The sequence below is a fragment of the Stenella coeruleoalba genome (genome assembly GCF_951394435.1).
Source record: "Stenella coeruleoalba genome assembly, chromosome: 20".
NCBI lineage: Eukaryota > Metazoa > Chordata > Mammalia > Artiodactyla > Delphinidae > Stenella > Stenella coeruleoalba.
In genome coordinates this window covers 13,633,999-13,650,007 of record NC_137166.1, presented here as the reverse complement: position 1 = coordinate 13,650,007, position 16,009 = coordinate 13,633,999, and the positions used below count along the sequence as shown (strand labels likewise).

General features: G+C 54.9%; 1 protein-coding gene across 2 annotated transcripts in view; it reads left to right on the top strand.

The window, feature by feature from the left end:
- The window catches only part of VAC14 (VAC14 component of PIKFYVE complex), a 97,814-nt gene that overhangs the window by 22,680 nt on the left and 59,125 nt on the right, over positions 1-16,009 (top strand). For both annotated transcript variants that reach the window (XM_079907702.1, XM_079907701.1), the window contains 3 exons: positions 533-596; positions 8,169-8,313; positions 8,541-8,606. In XM_079907702.1, coding sequence (XP_079763828.1) covers positions 533-596; positions 8,169-8,313; positions 8,541-8,606 — 275 coding nt within the window. The remainder of the gene's footprint in view (positions 1-532; positions 597-8,168; positions 8,314-8,540; positions 8,607-16,009) is intronic.

The window sequence follows — 16,009 nt, the reverse complement described above, 5'->3', positions numbered from 1 at the left end:
GGAGCCTTTTGAGGAGCTGCCAGACTGTTTTCCAAAGCAGCTGCACCATTTCACATTCCCACCAGCAATGTACAAGGCTTCCAGCTTCTCCACATTCTCACTCTCACTTGCTACTAATATCTGTCTTTTTTATTTTAGCCACCTGGTGGGTGTGAAATGGTATCTCATTGGGCTTTTGATTTACATTTCCCTGATGGCTTATGATGTTGAGTGTTCCAGAAGTCACTTTTAACATCCATGGTCCTTGAACCAGCAACACCTTCTGAGATTTCCCAGATATGTTCAGCCCTGGAGAGCCCCTCCTTGAGAGGTCACTGTGCCTAAAAACCTACAAGCATGGGTACTGTCCAAAAGCTTTGGGGAATGAATAGGCATTGGGTCTTCAGGGCTCCAGAGTTACATCCCTTTCCAAGAGCCAGAATCAAGGTGCAGGGGACCAGAGGGTCTGTGTGTCCTTGTGACAGGGGTCTTGTTCATTTGGAAGACTCCAACAGCCTTTCTCATGATGCCTTGTTCCCCTTTCTTTCCCCAGGAGGGCCCGATGGTTCCTGTGACTCCAGCTTCAGTAGCGGCATCAGTGTCTTCCCTCCGGCCAGGTAAGTGGTTTGTTCTGGCCAGAGCTGTTTGTGGAAAGCGAGCAGCCTCCATCTTCCCTGGGTGCAGGAGACTGCAGCAAAGCCCTGAGGCCGACTTTGCTTGGGGCCGCTACTTGTGGGACACAGGAAGTGCCTGATGAGGGAGTCCGAAGGATATTAAGAAAGCCCACCCAACCCGGTTCAGATGGACACATGGCCTCTTGGGAGGGATTAGAAGCTGTTTGAGGTGAGTAAATACAAGTTGTAAGAGTGTAGCTAATGCATGATGACCACAGGGAGACGCTTGCAGATGCCTTTGCCCAGCACCTTTCGCTTGTCCAGGATAACACGAGGCTGATGAGACTGAGCAGGGAAATGCCGTTCAAGGAGAGTCCAGAGCACAGGCAGGGAGGGTGCATAGGCTGGGATGCAAGAGCTGTCCTTTCTCCGGTGCCCAGGTCGGCTGTAATGGTGCAGCCTTCCACATGGGGGCAGTGCAGGCTGTAGTGGTGCAGCGACGTAATCCTCTTCCTTGCCAGCCCCCGCCATGCTCTGCAGGATGATGACATTCCCCTGGGAGGGAATCATCACCATTCTGTCCCTGTCTGCGTCCCCTGGACTTGCCCCATGTCACTTTTTCCTTGGGAAGGATTGGCTGTGGGGTTGGAATAGATGGAGGTTCTCCTATAAGGGGTTTCTTCCCTCTGAATTCAACATTGAATGTGGACCCTGGGGGAACGGGTCACTCATGAAGAGAAAATATACACTCAACCCCAAGAGACTCTCTTCTCCTCAGACCCTTAGGATCTTTTCTCCTTTTATATCATTTCTTTATTCTTATCTCTAAGGACCTTGTGGGTGTTTTCAAAGTGAGTACTGACTATAAATGTGGACTGTTCCTAAGACCTCTCCCACATTGTTCAAGCAAGCCAATAAACACTGTTCATTTCTGTGTTTTTAGCCAGTCATCACACACGTCCAGAGCCTGTGTTCAGCCCTGCAGGTTCCAAGATAAAGATACGGCCCCTGAATGTGGTCCCTGATCTTGAGGTTCTCCAGTGGGGAGGCAGAGAAGTGAGGGTAGTGGTGGTTTTGCTGGGGGCTCAGACGGTGTTGGGGGCAAGTGTTGGCGCCCCAGCTGAGGCTCGCTGGAACACTGGCTGACAACCATGAACGCTCGGGGAGGGCTTCCGGGGCCCGGCTGTGCCCAACGCTTTGTGTTGCGTCGTTAGGTTTTGCTGACGTTTAAATCCCGTGGGGTCAGTAGTAGCATTATCTCCACTTTAGGGCTGAGGAGGGACAGGAGGTCGGGGCTGTCGTGTGGAGAATGGATTTAGGAGGGACTCGGGTGGGTGCAGACCGGTCAGGGGGCCACCGCCACATCCCGGTCAGACGGGATAGAGGCTCAGACTGAAGAGGCGGCAGAATGTGGAGGAAGTTGATAGATTTGAGATCTGTTTTGAAGGTAGAATTGACAGGATTTGCCGAGGGATGGGATGGCATGAGAGGAGGAAAATGAGGGAAAGAAGAACTTCTAGATTTGGGGCTTGAGCCAGATCAGGGCATCGTGGTATCATTTCCCAAGCAGGGGCGGAAGGAGGAACGGGTGTGTGAGCGGGCCCATCGAGAGCTGGGTTCCAGGCGGCTCTGAGCGTCCCCCAGGAGCGGTTAAGGAAGCAGGTTTGGATATTGGATTCCAGAACTCGGGGGAGAGGTCTGGATGGAGATGCAGGGGGACTGGCCTGTCCTGTAGAGGAATCGCTTTAGTTCTGGAGGCCCTGGGAGTGAGGGGGGCAGACCTGTGGTTTAGAAGCCCCTCTGGCAGCGCCGGGGAGGATCGGTGAGGGAGGGGGCCAAAACTGGCAACAGAAGGGCCTGTTGCAGACTTGTCCCTAATCTAGGCCACAGGGAGGGGATGATCATGCTCCTTGGGGGTTGGGGAGGTCCAGGAGGAGCAGAGACCTCCCTCACGTGGGAGGCGGTGGTCCGTTCGCCTGAAGGAGGCCTCGGTTCCTGTGCTGCAGCCGGGAACCACCTGGCTGGAACCAGTGCCTTGATTTATACCCGTCGTTCAGCAGCAAACACCAGTCCTGTCTTTGAAATTAAAAAACCAAATGAGAACAAATTATCTAGTGCTTTGTTTCCCTCGAACGGAGGTTTCCTCGCGGCAGCTGCCGATCTGAGTCACTAGCTACGCCAGAGAGGAGGGCGGCCTTCAGAGTCCTGGAACCTGAGCCCAGCCCCCCACCCACTGGAGACGGCAGCTGAGGACAGGAGGGTGGGGTGCCTGCTTCCACCAGTTGGTGCTGCCAGAGGGGGACTGAGCTTGGGCAAGATGGCCTCTTCCAGGGACACCGAGAAACATAACCCACCCTGTGGTTTTCCAGATGCGCCGCTCGCCCAGGGCACTGCCCGCGGGTGCCACTTTTACTAAGTTCAGGCCAGCCTAGGGCAGCAGCCCAATTGGGGTCCCCTCCCATGCCAGAGAAGCATCCCCCTCTGGCAGAACACTGTCAGCGAGGTGACACTCAATCTGATGAAAGCTCTGGGCCCTCTCCCTTAGTCACAAAACTCTAAATACACTTTCAGGGGTTCAGGGATCTCCTCGAAGCCAATCCTTGCACCCCAGACTTTTTTTTTTAATCTCTAAATCCTCACTTGGCCCTAAACACAGGGAGAGTAACTGACAACCCAAGAGCATAAGCCTCTTCTTCCTCCTCATGTCCCCTCTGTCCCAAGATGCTGGGAAAGCCCCAGGCGGCCCCGGGTGAACAGTAGCCACAGGGGAGAGCCATCTGAATGAGCAGGGGCTATGAGGTCATCGTAGTGAGGAAGGGCTCCAGGTACCGGAGGCTGGGTTCCTCCACCCTCCAGGAGCATGAGAAATGCATACGGAGCTGGAAACCGGACTCCCTAGGAGGGCAGGGGAAGAGGGATGGAGGCAGCGTGCTTGCAGCTGAGGGAAGGGTTAAGGAAGAATAGTATACACCTCTTTCTCTCTGTCCCTCCCCTTCCTTCTCTCCCTGTCTAATGCTGCTATGTGCACCAGGCACGTTCTTCATCACCGTGAATCCTCTGAGCCGTGGAATCCCACTGCCTGAGCGCACATCCTGACTTCACCATGCCTGGCGGTGTGGCCCTCGGCAAGCAGCTTAACCTCTCCCTGCCTCCGTTTCCTCATCTGTAAACTGGGTGTGATGATCTGCTCACCCCGTAGTATGGAGCTTAAAGGAGTTAAAGCATGTAAAGAGCACAGAATGGTGCCTCGCCCACAGAAAGCACTTTACACACTTCAGCTACAATTATTATTACAAGAACCTTGTCATTATCCCCATTTTACAAGTGAGGATACGGGCCCGGAGAGGTTAACTTCTTGCCCAAAGTTGTTCAGCTAGCTAGTGACAAGCTTGGAATTCAGGCTAGTAAGTCTGTCTGACCCCCGGCCCACACATTTGAGCTTCATTAGTCACAGTTGGAGAGTTGCAGGAGCTTTACATGTTGGCCTGTGACCTGATACAGGAGCCCCAGACAGGCATTGCCATGGGCACAAGCTTCTACTCTGAAGCCCTGGGCCTTGCTGAGGACCAGTGTCATCGGGGACATTTAGTACAGGTCTTCTGGTATAGCTGGCTGCATAAGGCAAGCAGAAAGATCTAGAAATCAGTGCTTCCCAACTTATAGCACCTGCTGATTGAAAGAATTAGTAAAGATCTTTTATAAAAAACAACTTTGAATCCAGCAACAGTTCCCTTTTAGATTTACCTTTGTTCTAATTTGATTAGAGCCGTAGCATATGAGTGCCGTCAAGGGTTAGACACTACAGAAATAAAGTGCTGCTTCCCAGAGAGAAGCGCTGGATTTTATCACCGTGTAGTAGAAGTATCAGAAGCCGTAGTCAATAAATCAATATTTTAATAGCCACAGTAGCGCCATTCATTTAGAAGTCGTAGTACATATACTTGTAAGACCTTCATTATGAGATGCTTTATGAGAAAATGCTCCGTGAAAATGGAGTTTTGGAGACACCTTGAAATAACTCAAAAGCCCTCAAGAGTGACTAGTCTAGACATTTTGGAACCAGTGCAGCAATGTGTTTCAAACTGTGTGTGAGCTCCGTTCTGTTCTTTCTGGGTAAAGTAAACCAGCGCGGAGGGAGCGCACCTCCGGCTCCAGCCCAGCAGCTCAGGAGCTGAGCACAGGGTGCAGCGTGCCCGCTCTAGGAGGGGCCCAGGTTCCAGAGTCCTGGCTTCCCACCGAGCACGCGCGGAGCCCAGCACACACAGCCCACCCAGCGTAGCAGCTGAGAGCTGTCCCCTCAGAGGCGGGCAGGATCATCTATCCTCCCTTTCCCTGGTGCCCTGGGCCGTGCCTGCTTCCCATGGCCTTCACCTCCAGCCAGCCAAGGGAAGTGGGAGCCAGGGAGAGCGTCTCCAGCTGAGGGAGTGAGTTCTCCATGCCTCATGGCCTCGGACAGGCCCCATACTGCCTCATCTGTGCATCAAAGGACTTTGACCATCTGTGCATCTGTGCGTGGTCTACATGAACCATGGGGCCTCTTTCAGCCATGAAGTTCTTGGTTGTTTGAAGCTGACCCCTGCCTCACCATCAGTCCAAAGGTACCCGTGTCTGGGGAGGGCTGCTGTGGGGAAAGTCGGAGACTGTTAGCACACACAGTGCTGCCAGTTTATACACCAGCTCCATGAAATCCTTCCTTTGTTATTTGGCCCCAACAGAGCGCCACCTGAGGGAGATGCCATAACGGGCATCGATTTCTGCCCTCAGTAGAGATGCTCAGCTGGCTAGGAGCATCTCGGGACCACTGTGAGTTAAGGAGCCCGGCTGGCCGAGCGACCGTCTATCCTTGGCATCTTGGGATCCTATTGGAGCGCCCCCCCCCAACAAAGATCAGCACCAGGCTTCCCCAGTGTCCTCTCTCGCGCGGAAATGATGCTGCCGTGGACTGTCTTGAGTGTGGCCCATTAGGAGCCAGTGCCATGCAGTGGGTGAGGCCACTCTGGACTCGGATGCTCGCATTCAGGTTGCCAGCTCCGCCACTCCCCAGCTGTGTAACGTGGAGAGGTTACTTAATGTCTCTGTGCTCTGATTCCCTCGTCTCCAGAATGGGAACAGCATTGCTGCTGGCATAGGGCCCTTGAGGGAAGGAAATGCGGCTGTGCAGGTACAGAGCTCAGCATGATGCCTGGCACAGAGTATTTATGCAGAACATGAGTAATCATCGTTTTGAGTACCATCGCCATCATCACTGTTATCGGAGCCATGTGTCATCTTGTCTCCCCTACCCCAGCAAGGTTCATACACCCCACTGGGCCTGAACTGCAGGGTGGATGGGGGAGGTGGGTTTGGCACTGCCTTCCTCCCCACCAGCAGGACACAGCTGTGCTAGATCAGTGCAGCCCTGAGTCCCCCAGGCCTCCCTCCTGAGGGCTGGTTCAGCTAAGAATGTGGCAGCGACCTGCCAGACATGGGGCACTCATGGCACCCTGGGCCCCATGTGGCAGCTCCTGCTGTGGAAAGGGACTCACTGCAGACCTTGGGTTCACGGGGTCAGGGGAGAGCAGGCAGGGAAGGGGCTTCCGTTCATTCCCCACTGCTTTCCGAGCTCGCTTTGTTAAGGCCTTGGGCTGCAGATGGGCATCTGAAGTGTCTCCAGCCATGGAGACACTAATCTCCAAGTTCCTGCCCACCCAAGGAGACGAGCTTACAGAGCACCCCAGAAGGCGCTCAGTAGGAGGCCAGTGCTATGGGGAAAAGAGGAACTTGGAGATTAGACAGTAAATCCTGGCTATCGGAGGAGGGAGAGGAGTGTCTAGGAAATTGTTAGAGAAGAAAAGAAAATGCTTGGGAAGCCCTGGGATGGCCTGCCAGCCTGCCACTGCAGAGCCTGCCACATGTGCTGCCCAGTGTGTGTGCCGTGGTCCATCTGAGCTGAGGGTGCTGAGGGCATGAAAGACACACTGAGTTTAAAAGACTCCGGACATAAAAAGAATATAATGTCCTTTATTACTAATCTATATATTGATATTTATATTGATTCTGTGTTGAAGTGACATTTGGGGTATATTGGGTTAATTACAATATATCATTAAAATTAATTTCACCTGTTTTCTTTCTACTTTTTAATATAAAACCGAAAAGCATAAAATTCTATATGTGACTCGCATTATGTTTCTGTTGGACAGTGAGTGTGAGAGAGATTAAGAGATTGTCCGGGAGGCTGCATTTGCCACCCTGGACTTGTCTGTCTGTGGGGGAGTTTCCCCATCTGTCTTAGGCTACCAGAGAACCCAGATGCTTGAATATTCTCAGAAGACCCCAGAACTTCCAGACATATGGCTCTTGGGGAGATCTCAGTGGCAGCCCCACCCAGAGGCTCAGGTCTGCTGGGCCGCGTCACTCACACGCCCAGCCCCTCTAACCACCAGAGGATAGAAGTGCCCACTTGCACCCCCGAAACGAGCACCGTGGGGAATCATCAAACTATATTAAACAGCAGTTCCGCTTAGCACTTAACAGAGCTAAGACCATGCCCTTTAGGAATTCACTTCAAATGAGCTTCAGGAAGTCTGCAGGCGAATTGGGAAAGCACAGGCATCGAGTTCCTGATGCAAATGAATAATTGAGCAGCCTGGAAATACCATGAAAGGCCGTTTTGTACAGGCGAGCGATAGTGTCCTGCGTCGGAGGGGAAAGGAGCCCCTGCCTGACATCCTAAGGCCCTCTGTCCTTGCCGTCCCCATCCCTGACAACCCTGGCCAATGCCTGGACACCGTGCTTTGGGCAGAGGGCTAAGTATCAGTGTCCCAGCAGCACCCAACCTTCCCGGGGCTGCTTGGCGGGACTTTTCTCTGCCTGGAGACCAGCAGGGCTTTGGGACAGGGAAGCGGGGAGTCTGTGCCCCACTGGAGCAAAGGCATTCTGAACAAGCTCTGAACAAGGCTGAGGCTGTGTCACCTCTTCCCCGACTCAGACAAGAATGTTACAGCTTCACAGGCAGCTCTCAAGGCCTCTCAACCAGGCCAAACATGGTGCTGAGTGCCCTGGAGTGTGACGAGGTGAAGAGCCACGATCCCTGTCCTCACGGGAGAAGTGTTCTTTAGGTGCCTGGTGAAGGACCTGTTGGATTTAAGGGGTGTTACCAGGGCCATCCCCTGGACTCTCTGGACCTGGTGGTTTTGTTTTATCAACAAAGGGTCTGGACGTAATGCCCTGAGGGCGCTAAACACTCTTTCAACCATGAGGTCTGCTAGGGCAGAGCTCTTTGATATCAGAGAGGTTTTCTCTGGTACAAGCCTGCTAGTGCTGGAAAGAGAAAAAGGGGAAGCGGGTGGCTGCCCGGCAGAACGGCTTTCCTCCCCAGACGTGGTTGTTGGAGCTCCTACCTTGGAGAGGGAGGAGGGGAGTGGAGGGAGAGGGGCCCTCTGAGCGCTTTGCGCGGTGTGTGCCCTCTGCCACTGCCCCGGGACAGCGGGCTGAGCGTGCGTTTCTCAGTGTGCGGGGCCAGGGTGCGTCTGCAGCTCTAGGGGCGGGGACCTGATGGGCTTCAACCTGGCTCCTTCCTGGTCTCACCCACAGCACTGAGAGGGCCCCCGTCACCCTCCACCTCGACGGGATTGTGCAGGTTCTGAGCTGCCACCTCAGCAACATGGCCATCGGGATGATGACCAGGATCGCTGTCCTCAAGTGGCTCTACCACCTCTACATCAAGACCCCCCGGAAGGTGAGCCCCCGGGCCCCTCAGCCCTCCAAGCCAGGTGGCTGCTTCTGGGTGGAGTTTGAGGGGCCTGCCTGTGCTTGGTAGGATTTTGGTCGTTGCAGTTCTGGAGAAACCGTGACCAGGAGAGAGGTGGCAGGTGCCTGAGGAGCCCTCGGTGTCTTGAGGGGGGTTTGGGAGGTGTTCCCTGCAGTGGGGGAGCTCATGTGAGTCCCTGCTTCTCTGCTCTCCAGATGTTCCGGCACACAGACAGCCTCTTCCCTACCCTACTCCAGACGTTATCAGATGAATCCGACGAGGTAGGTCACCAGTGCCCCTTCCTCTGTGCCCCGGCTGCCAGCCTCTCCTTTTGATGGGGTTGTGTAGCTGAGGGGTGCTCATTTTGTTGTTGTTGTTCTCGTAAATCAACACCCCTAAAATCACCCTATTCCTCCTACCTGGTGAGGTGTGTCCATGAAGGGAAAAGCTGTTTGCTGCCCTCAGCTTTGGGAATAAGGACGCTGTCTTTGTGGGCCCTTCTGAGGAGAGCGCTGGGTCAGGGCACTGGTGAGGAAACCAGTCCAGCCGGGAGCTCCTTGTCCCTGGAAGGCCGTGGAGAGTGGTGATGGGGAGCCCAAGGGCAAGGTCCATCCCGCCTAGCTGCCCAAACTCGGGCAAGTCACTGCCCGGCTCCGCACCTCAGTTTCCTTCTCTGTCCGACGAGGTAGTAACAGCACACGGGGTTGTGAGAACGAAATGACCCACGAAAAATGCCGGGCGCTGTGCTGGGCACCTGCTGAGCACTCAAGGAGCATCCGTTGTGACTCATTTCACCTGGACTCCATTTTGACCTCTAGTTTGAAATCGGACCCTGAAGCTTTGCGTTTATTGGGGTCACCGAAAGTTAAAGGGAGAGGCTGGCCCCGTCCCAGGCAGCAGGAGTAACCCCAGGTGGGGGGGGTGTCTCAGAGTGGGGCAGGGGGAGCAGGACCCTGCATCCGGCCATGTAGGGGAGGGGCTCCTCCAGCCGCACCTTTCCCCACGCCATTCCCAGCAGCGTTCTGTTCCGTGGACTTCCTCACCAGGACTCCCCTGCTTCCCAGCCAAGGGGCAGGATTTGTAGCTGGGTGTTGCCATTTGCCGGGGTAGCATCCCTTCCCTCCGCCAGTACCAGCTCCAGGCTCTGTGTTGGCCGCTGGCGGCCCGCGCCTTGACCCGCCCCTCCCTCCCCTCTTCTTCCCTCCTCGGGGCTCCGGGCAGCTGTGGGCTCGGTGAGGCAGCAGGCTCGCGCGCACCTGCAGACCTCCCAGCTGCCCAGCGGGAACGAAGAGCAGACGGGCTGGCGCAGTGGGAGAAAGAGGGAGAGGGACGTGGCTCATGACTTCCCGTGGCAGGAGGCACCTTGGTCCTTCCTGCGCTGGTACCAGGCTTGTGTGGCGCCCAGGGCAGCTGTCCTGCAGCCTGACTTTGCTTCCCTGAACCTGAGCTGAAGAGAGATGCAGACAGGCAGGTGTCCACCTCTAGGTCCTCTCAGGGACTCTGCACTTCCAGAAAACTCAAAGCAGGTGGTCTGGGAGTCTGCCTGTGTTCCCTCCTGCCTGTCCACCACACACGCCTGTGCACACACATGCCACCACCCCCTTTTTCCCCCACCACCGCTGCAGTGTGAGGCCCAGGTGGACGTGGCCCAGTTCTGCCTGAGTTAGGACTGACTCACTGCACAGTCACGGCCCTCATTTCAATACAAAAAGGGAGAGAATAGCTTTGCTGATTGGTTCCTTCCCGAGTACTGCAGTGGAAGCAGCTGAGTTTTCAGTCCTTTAAATGGAGTCCTTTAAGCCCATCCAGCCTTCTTTGCTCGCGACTGGTCTTTGCGTGCGTGTGCATTTGAAGGGAGCCGGAGGAGACGCAGTCCATGAAACAGCTCTGTTCAGGTTGCGGCTGTGGGAGCTCGATTTGCTGAAGTGCCAGGTGTTGTGAGGCTTTGGGGCCCATCTTGTGGGCCTCCGGTGGGGAGGGGATTGCAGCTGCTCCTGGGGACAGTGACCGGCGTGGGGTGAGGCGGGAGGGTGCTCCTCTAACAGCCGTGAACGTCCCTGCTTTCCCATCTCTCCAGGGGAGGGATTTAGGGACCTCAGTATCAGTGGCGAGTTGTGGTTTTGCCGCATCCTGGTTCTTCACCAGAATCACGTCCCCAAATGTCCCCCGCCGAATCTGGTGACCTTGAGAGGGTACAGTGTACTTGGCAGTGGAAATACAGCCATGAACAAGACAAAGTCCCTCTTCTCCTGAAGTGAGCTTCCTTTCCAGGGTATCTCGGAAGTGCTGTCTGTGAGAATATCCCAATACTTCCAGGCACAGCCCTGATCTCAGATTGGAGCTCCCTGGGGTGCAAGACCCTGAAAGGCCATCTAGTCAAGTTGGACCACAGTCAGATTGGTGGGGAGGGGCCCCTTCCTAGGGAGGGCTTCACAGAGCCCCCTCGCTGATGGAATGTAACTGTGGCCCACCCTACGCAGGGCCGTACATCCAGCCTGGGGCTCAAGGCACAGTTTAGCCCATTTGTAACAGCTGACTTGTGTGAGGTCGTTACAGTGCCAGGAACTGTGCTTAGACCCCTTAGCTGTTGTATCTAGAGAAGGTTCAACAGTTCTGTGGGGGAAATACTGTCATCATTTCATTTTACAGTTCAGAAAACACGGCCGAGCGAGGTGAGGTTAAGCTGCACACAGCCAGGGAGTGGTGGAGCCAAACTCAGAACCGGATCTGTTTGACTCCAAAGCCCGTCCTCTTAGTCGCTTAACCACCATGCCTGTGTTTCACCACCTGCGGCCCTGACCGCCCACATCAGAACCCCAGCTCGTGTTTAGTCATATCGTCATCCCCATATGCCTTTTTCTCTTGTTCCACAAGTTCTTGAGAGGAGTTCTCTCAGTCTGGTGTGGAGAGGGGTGTGTGTATTCTGAAAAAGTTCTCCCTCAGCCCCCTGACCCTTTGTCCGCTTTTCTTATTGATTTACAGGCACTCTTTGTATATCGGGGACATTCCATTTATCATGTATGTTGCAAATGTTTTTCTCTCCCGGGATGATTGTGATACACCCACGTGCCCATCACCCTTGGTGAGAGCCACTGGCCCCCGGGGGACAGAGTGTACCCAGGTGTTAAGGATGCAAGAGCTGGGCACAGGGAGGGGCAGAGCCTTAGAGACCTAGCTCCGCCCCCCACCACCATGTTCCACAGTCCCCTTGGCACGTGGCCTCACTGGGGTGTCTTGTGTGCCGTTGTTTCTCTGTCCGCCTCCCCTTCCCCCTGCCCCGGTGGCAGCTTGGTAGTCCACACCCTTCCCCCCGCCCCAGTGGCAGCTTGGTAGTCCACACCCTTCCCCCCGCCCCAGTGGCAGCTTGGTAGTCCATCCACACCCGTCTGGCATCCTCAGGTTGTCTCTGCTTTACCTTATTCAGGAGAAGCGGCTGTTTCCTCAGTACCGCCTGCTCCTTGCAGACTTTATCTGAAAATCCCTTTTGTCAGAAAGAATTTGCAGGTGTCAAATTAATATTCTTGGCACTGGAGTAGAAATCCTCCCATTAGCTGGAGATCCAATGACTTGTTTTTAAGTGAAAATGCAACCCCAATTCAACAGCACAGAATGCATGGCACGTGCACAGAGCTTCCTGCTGGACCCTGGTGGGAGGTGGGGCTGCTTCTTCCCCTGCCCGGAAGATGCCAGTTGTCGGCTGCCTCCCGAGCCTGCAGCTGCCGGGGCGGGCTCTGCCCGTGAGCCCCCAGAGGACAGGTCTTCTCCATGTTCCTGGTGGTGCGGCTGGCTCAGTTGCAGGGGGGGTGGGGGGAGGGGTGGCTCGGTGATTCCTCATCCTCATCTTACTCTCAAGCACAACTTGCCTCCTAACCTGGATTTAAAATCCTCAGCGGGTGGGGGGAGGACTTCCCTGGCAGTCCAGTGGCCAAGACTCCTCGCTTCCACTGCAGGGGCTGTGGGTTCGATCCCTGGTCAGGGAACTAAGATGCCATGCAGCACAGCCAAAAAGAAAAAAAAAATCCTCGGGGTAATGGTGGGTACGTGTCATTATACATGTGTCCAAACCCACTGAATGTACAACACCATGAGTGTACCCTCACGTCAGCTGTGGACTTCGGGGGATATTGATGTGTCAGCGTAGGTTCATCGATCGTAACAGATGCTCTGCCGTGGTGAGGAAGACTGATAAGGGGGAGGCTGTGCGCATGCAGGGGCAGGAGGTATGTGGGAAATCTCTGTACCTTCTGCTCAGTATTGCTGCGAACCTATAACTTCTCAAAAAAATAAAATCTATTTTAAAGAAAGAAATATGTAGAATTAAAAATAAAAAGTCTCAGTCTCAGAAGAGACCTGGAAGGATGTCTGGTGCCCCTCCAAGGGAATGTAGCATCCCAGACAGCCAGCCACCAGACCTGAGCTCGAATCACAGGAGCTCTAACCCCTCCTCACAATGGACCGTGGGCAAGAGCCTAACCGCTCCAGCCTGCGCAAAGGGCCATGATGTCTGGACATGCCTCATAGACCACTGTTTAAAGGGACAGAGTAAAGCTCCTGGTCCGATCCTGGCCCTTCCTAACAACCTGTGCATCACCCCAAGTTCTTCAGGGGAAATTGGCATTTCGCTCTGTTGAACTCTTCTGCCCAGGAGCAGGGCTTGTCCCCATTTGAGTCATCTTGTAAAGCTTCGAGGTCTTTTTTGTAGATCTTATTCATTATGAAGTTTACTTTCAGTATTTAAAATTTTGTTGTGACTTTGAGGGGCACTCCTTTCCGGTAATATTTTTTCCTGAGTGACAGTGCAGCCCAGTGGCCAGGCTGTCCAGGAGTCTGGTCCTGACTCTGCCACTTAATAGTTGGTTGGGGGATTCCCTGGCAGTCCAGTTGGTTAGGACTCTGCGCTTCCACTGTAGGGGGCACAGGTTCTATCCCTAGTCGGGAACTAAGATCCCCCATGCCACATGGCGGGGCCAAAAAAAAAAAAAAGTTGGTTGCCCTTGAGCAAATTACACAGCCTCTCTGAGCCCACTTTTCTTATCTGAAAACCGAAAGTAATGGTGGAACCACCCACCCAGGTTGTTGTGAGGATTAAATGAGATCGAGAATGTCAAATGCTCAGCACAAGACGCAGCACATGTAAACACGTGGTAAACGTTAGCTCCTCCGGCGCTGGTTATAGTTTCTGTGAAAATGGCCAAGACACACACTGAAATCAGGAAGGTGGGCTCCACGTTTGCCCCACGTCCTTCCTGCCTCAGTTTCAGCAGCAGAAGCTGGAATGGAAGCAGGTCTCTGTCCTGTTTCCCTGCCTGTCTCTAGGACCACACAGGCCCTTTGCAGATGTCCAGAGTAGGTGGGGCTGTTGGGGGTTCATCGTCCATTTCCAGGTCACAGAAAAACCAAGAGGAAGGCAGCAGGACCGGTACCCCATCCTGTGCTTTCTCCCCCTCTATCAGTCCCCCAGCAGCCCTGAGATAGCGCTGCCCAGAGCGGGGAGCCCATCGTCAGTGGGCTGTGTTGCAGTGTCGCCGGTGGAGGGGCTCCCAGCTGGCTGCCCCGGGTCCAAGGGAAGGAGGAGAAATGCCATCCGCAGCAGAGAACCTGCACTGGGGCCTCTCACTGCCACAGCTTCTTGCTGATTCCATTGAGATCCAGAGTGGCACACCTCCTGGGGCCACCAGAGGCAGCCTCCCAGAGGCTTCTCAACATCTCGGAGCTGGGGTGTCCCTAACACCTTAGAGCAGACATTCTCAATCCAGGAGAAGTCCCCCCCTTTCCCCTCCCCTAGTTGCAAAGTAACTATGAAGAGAAATTGTGGATGGGAGTTTATGGCTTATGTGTTCAAATTCTAGAAAATTTGGAAGGAAGGTTAGTGAGGGCATTACTCACGGCAGTGGTAGAGTTTCTAACTCCAGAATCCATTAACTGCATGGAGAGTGTGGTCTGGCTGTCACACCCAGTGGGACATACAGCCATGACTAGGAGGCCAGAATAATGGGGGGATAGTTAGACGGGTCTAAGAAGTGATCTGGGGGCATCTAACAAAGGTACTTAAAGTCCCCCATGGGAGCAGTCATGTACCCCAGTCCAGAGTAGCCCAGTGCCTTTCCTGTCCTCTACCCCATGGTACATCCCAGAAGTGTCCAGACCCGCGGGCGGGAGTGCAAGAGCTGCCCCGCCCTCTGCTGAGTCCTGAGGGAAGGGGGGGCTGTCAGCTCTTCTCTCTGGTGCGGGGCTTGGCCCATCAACCCACTCTGTCTCGGGGCACTCGGACCCTCACCAGCAGGGGTGTTATCAGGGAACAGACACGACTATATTTGAGGGTGGTGGGCTTTGGGGGACAGGGAGAGGATTTCATTTGTTTTCATGGTCCAGATCCCAGGAGAAATGGAGCAGGAGATGTTCTCAAATCTCTCAAAAGAGAGAGCTCTGCAGGGCTACGCTGAGTCGCCCCAAAGAGAAACGGGCCGAGGCCGGTATAAGGGATGGGCAGAGTGGCTCTGGGATTGTGCTGTGACTGTTGCCACTGCTGCTGCTGACTGGAGGTCTGAGCCCAGTCCCCCGGCGCAGACTTGGGGCGAGGCTGCCTTTGGCTTCTTCTGCCTCGGGAAGCGGCAGCCATGCTGTCCCATCATGTCCCTTTCCCTCTCCATCCCTCATCCCACCCGGTCCACGAAAGCACTCCCTCAACTCTCCCTCTCCCCAGGAGCCCTTGTCACTATGGTCTGGCGGGTCGGCCAGTCGGGCCCAGGGATTCATCTCTCTGCTGTAAAGGGATTTAGCTGGTGGCAACAGAGCCTTCCACGTTGGGGGAGGCCCCAAACCCAAGAGCTGTGCCCTGCGGGTGGTGGGGAGGCGCCAGTCCCCATGGGTTCCTCTTCTGACTCACGTTCCAGCATGACGGGCTGTGCTCTCCTGCCCTCGGGAAGGAGGGCCTTCTGTTGGAAATTGGCCATGCGTCAGTGTCTGCCCCAGAAATGAGGGCTGCCACTTATTTAGAGGCCCCTGTAATTGACAGCAGCTTAGAGAGCCAGTGATGGCCTGTCCGACGCCCCCAGCACTGGCGTCCTTTGGAAACCGTGCTGGCTGCTGTGTGCCGGACGCCACGTGTCTGGGAGAAGGAGAGGCAGAAACCAGTTTATGGGGTAGTTGCGCTGGTCAGAGTGCATCGCATCTGTTGCCTTAAGGAATCTGCCTGGTGATCTTGGAGTGGTTTTCATTATCCCCAGTTTGACATAAGACGAAATTCAGGCGTGAGGACGATAACTTGCCCAAGGTCACACTGCCAGGAGCCAAAATTGGAAGTCAGCTCTGTCTGATTGCAGAACATCTAAAACCCCGCAGGAGGTCTGACCTCGCTGCACAGCGGGAGTGCCGCCGGGATGGGGTGCGCTTTATTCTTCAGTCTGGACACACTTGACTTTGACCTGCCCCATCGGGCTGCCCTGGGGCTGCTCACCCACCCAGGGCCCCATCCAGAAGGAATGGGCCAGTGGCAGGGACGGCTGAGGGGCGGTGTGGAAGCTGCCTGGGTGGAGAGCAGGAGGACAGGCCTCTGCTCCACGCTGCCCACTCTCCCCGTGGGACCGGGCAAGTCCACGGCATCTCCTCACCTCCATTTCCCTCCCTAAATTGAGGTTGGACTGGATTGTGTTAGTCCCTTCCAGCTCTGACTTTGTGTGGTCCT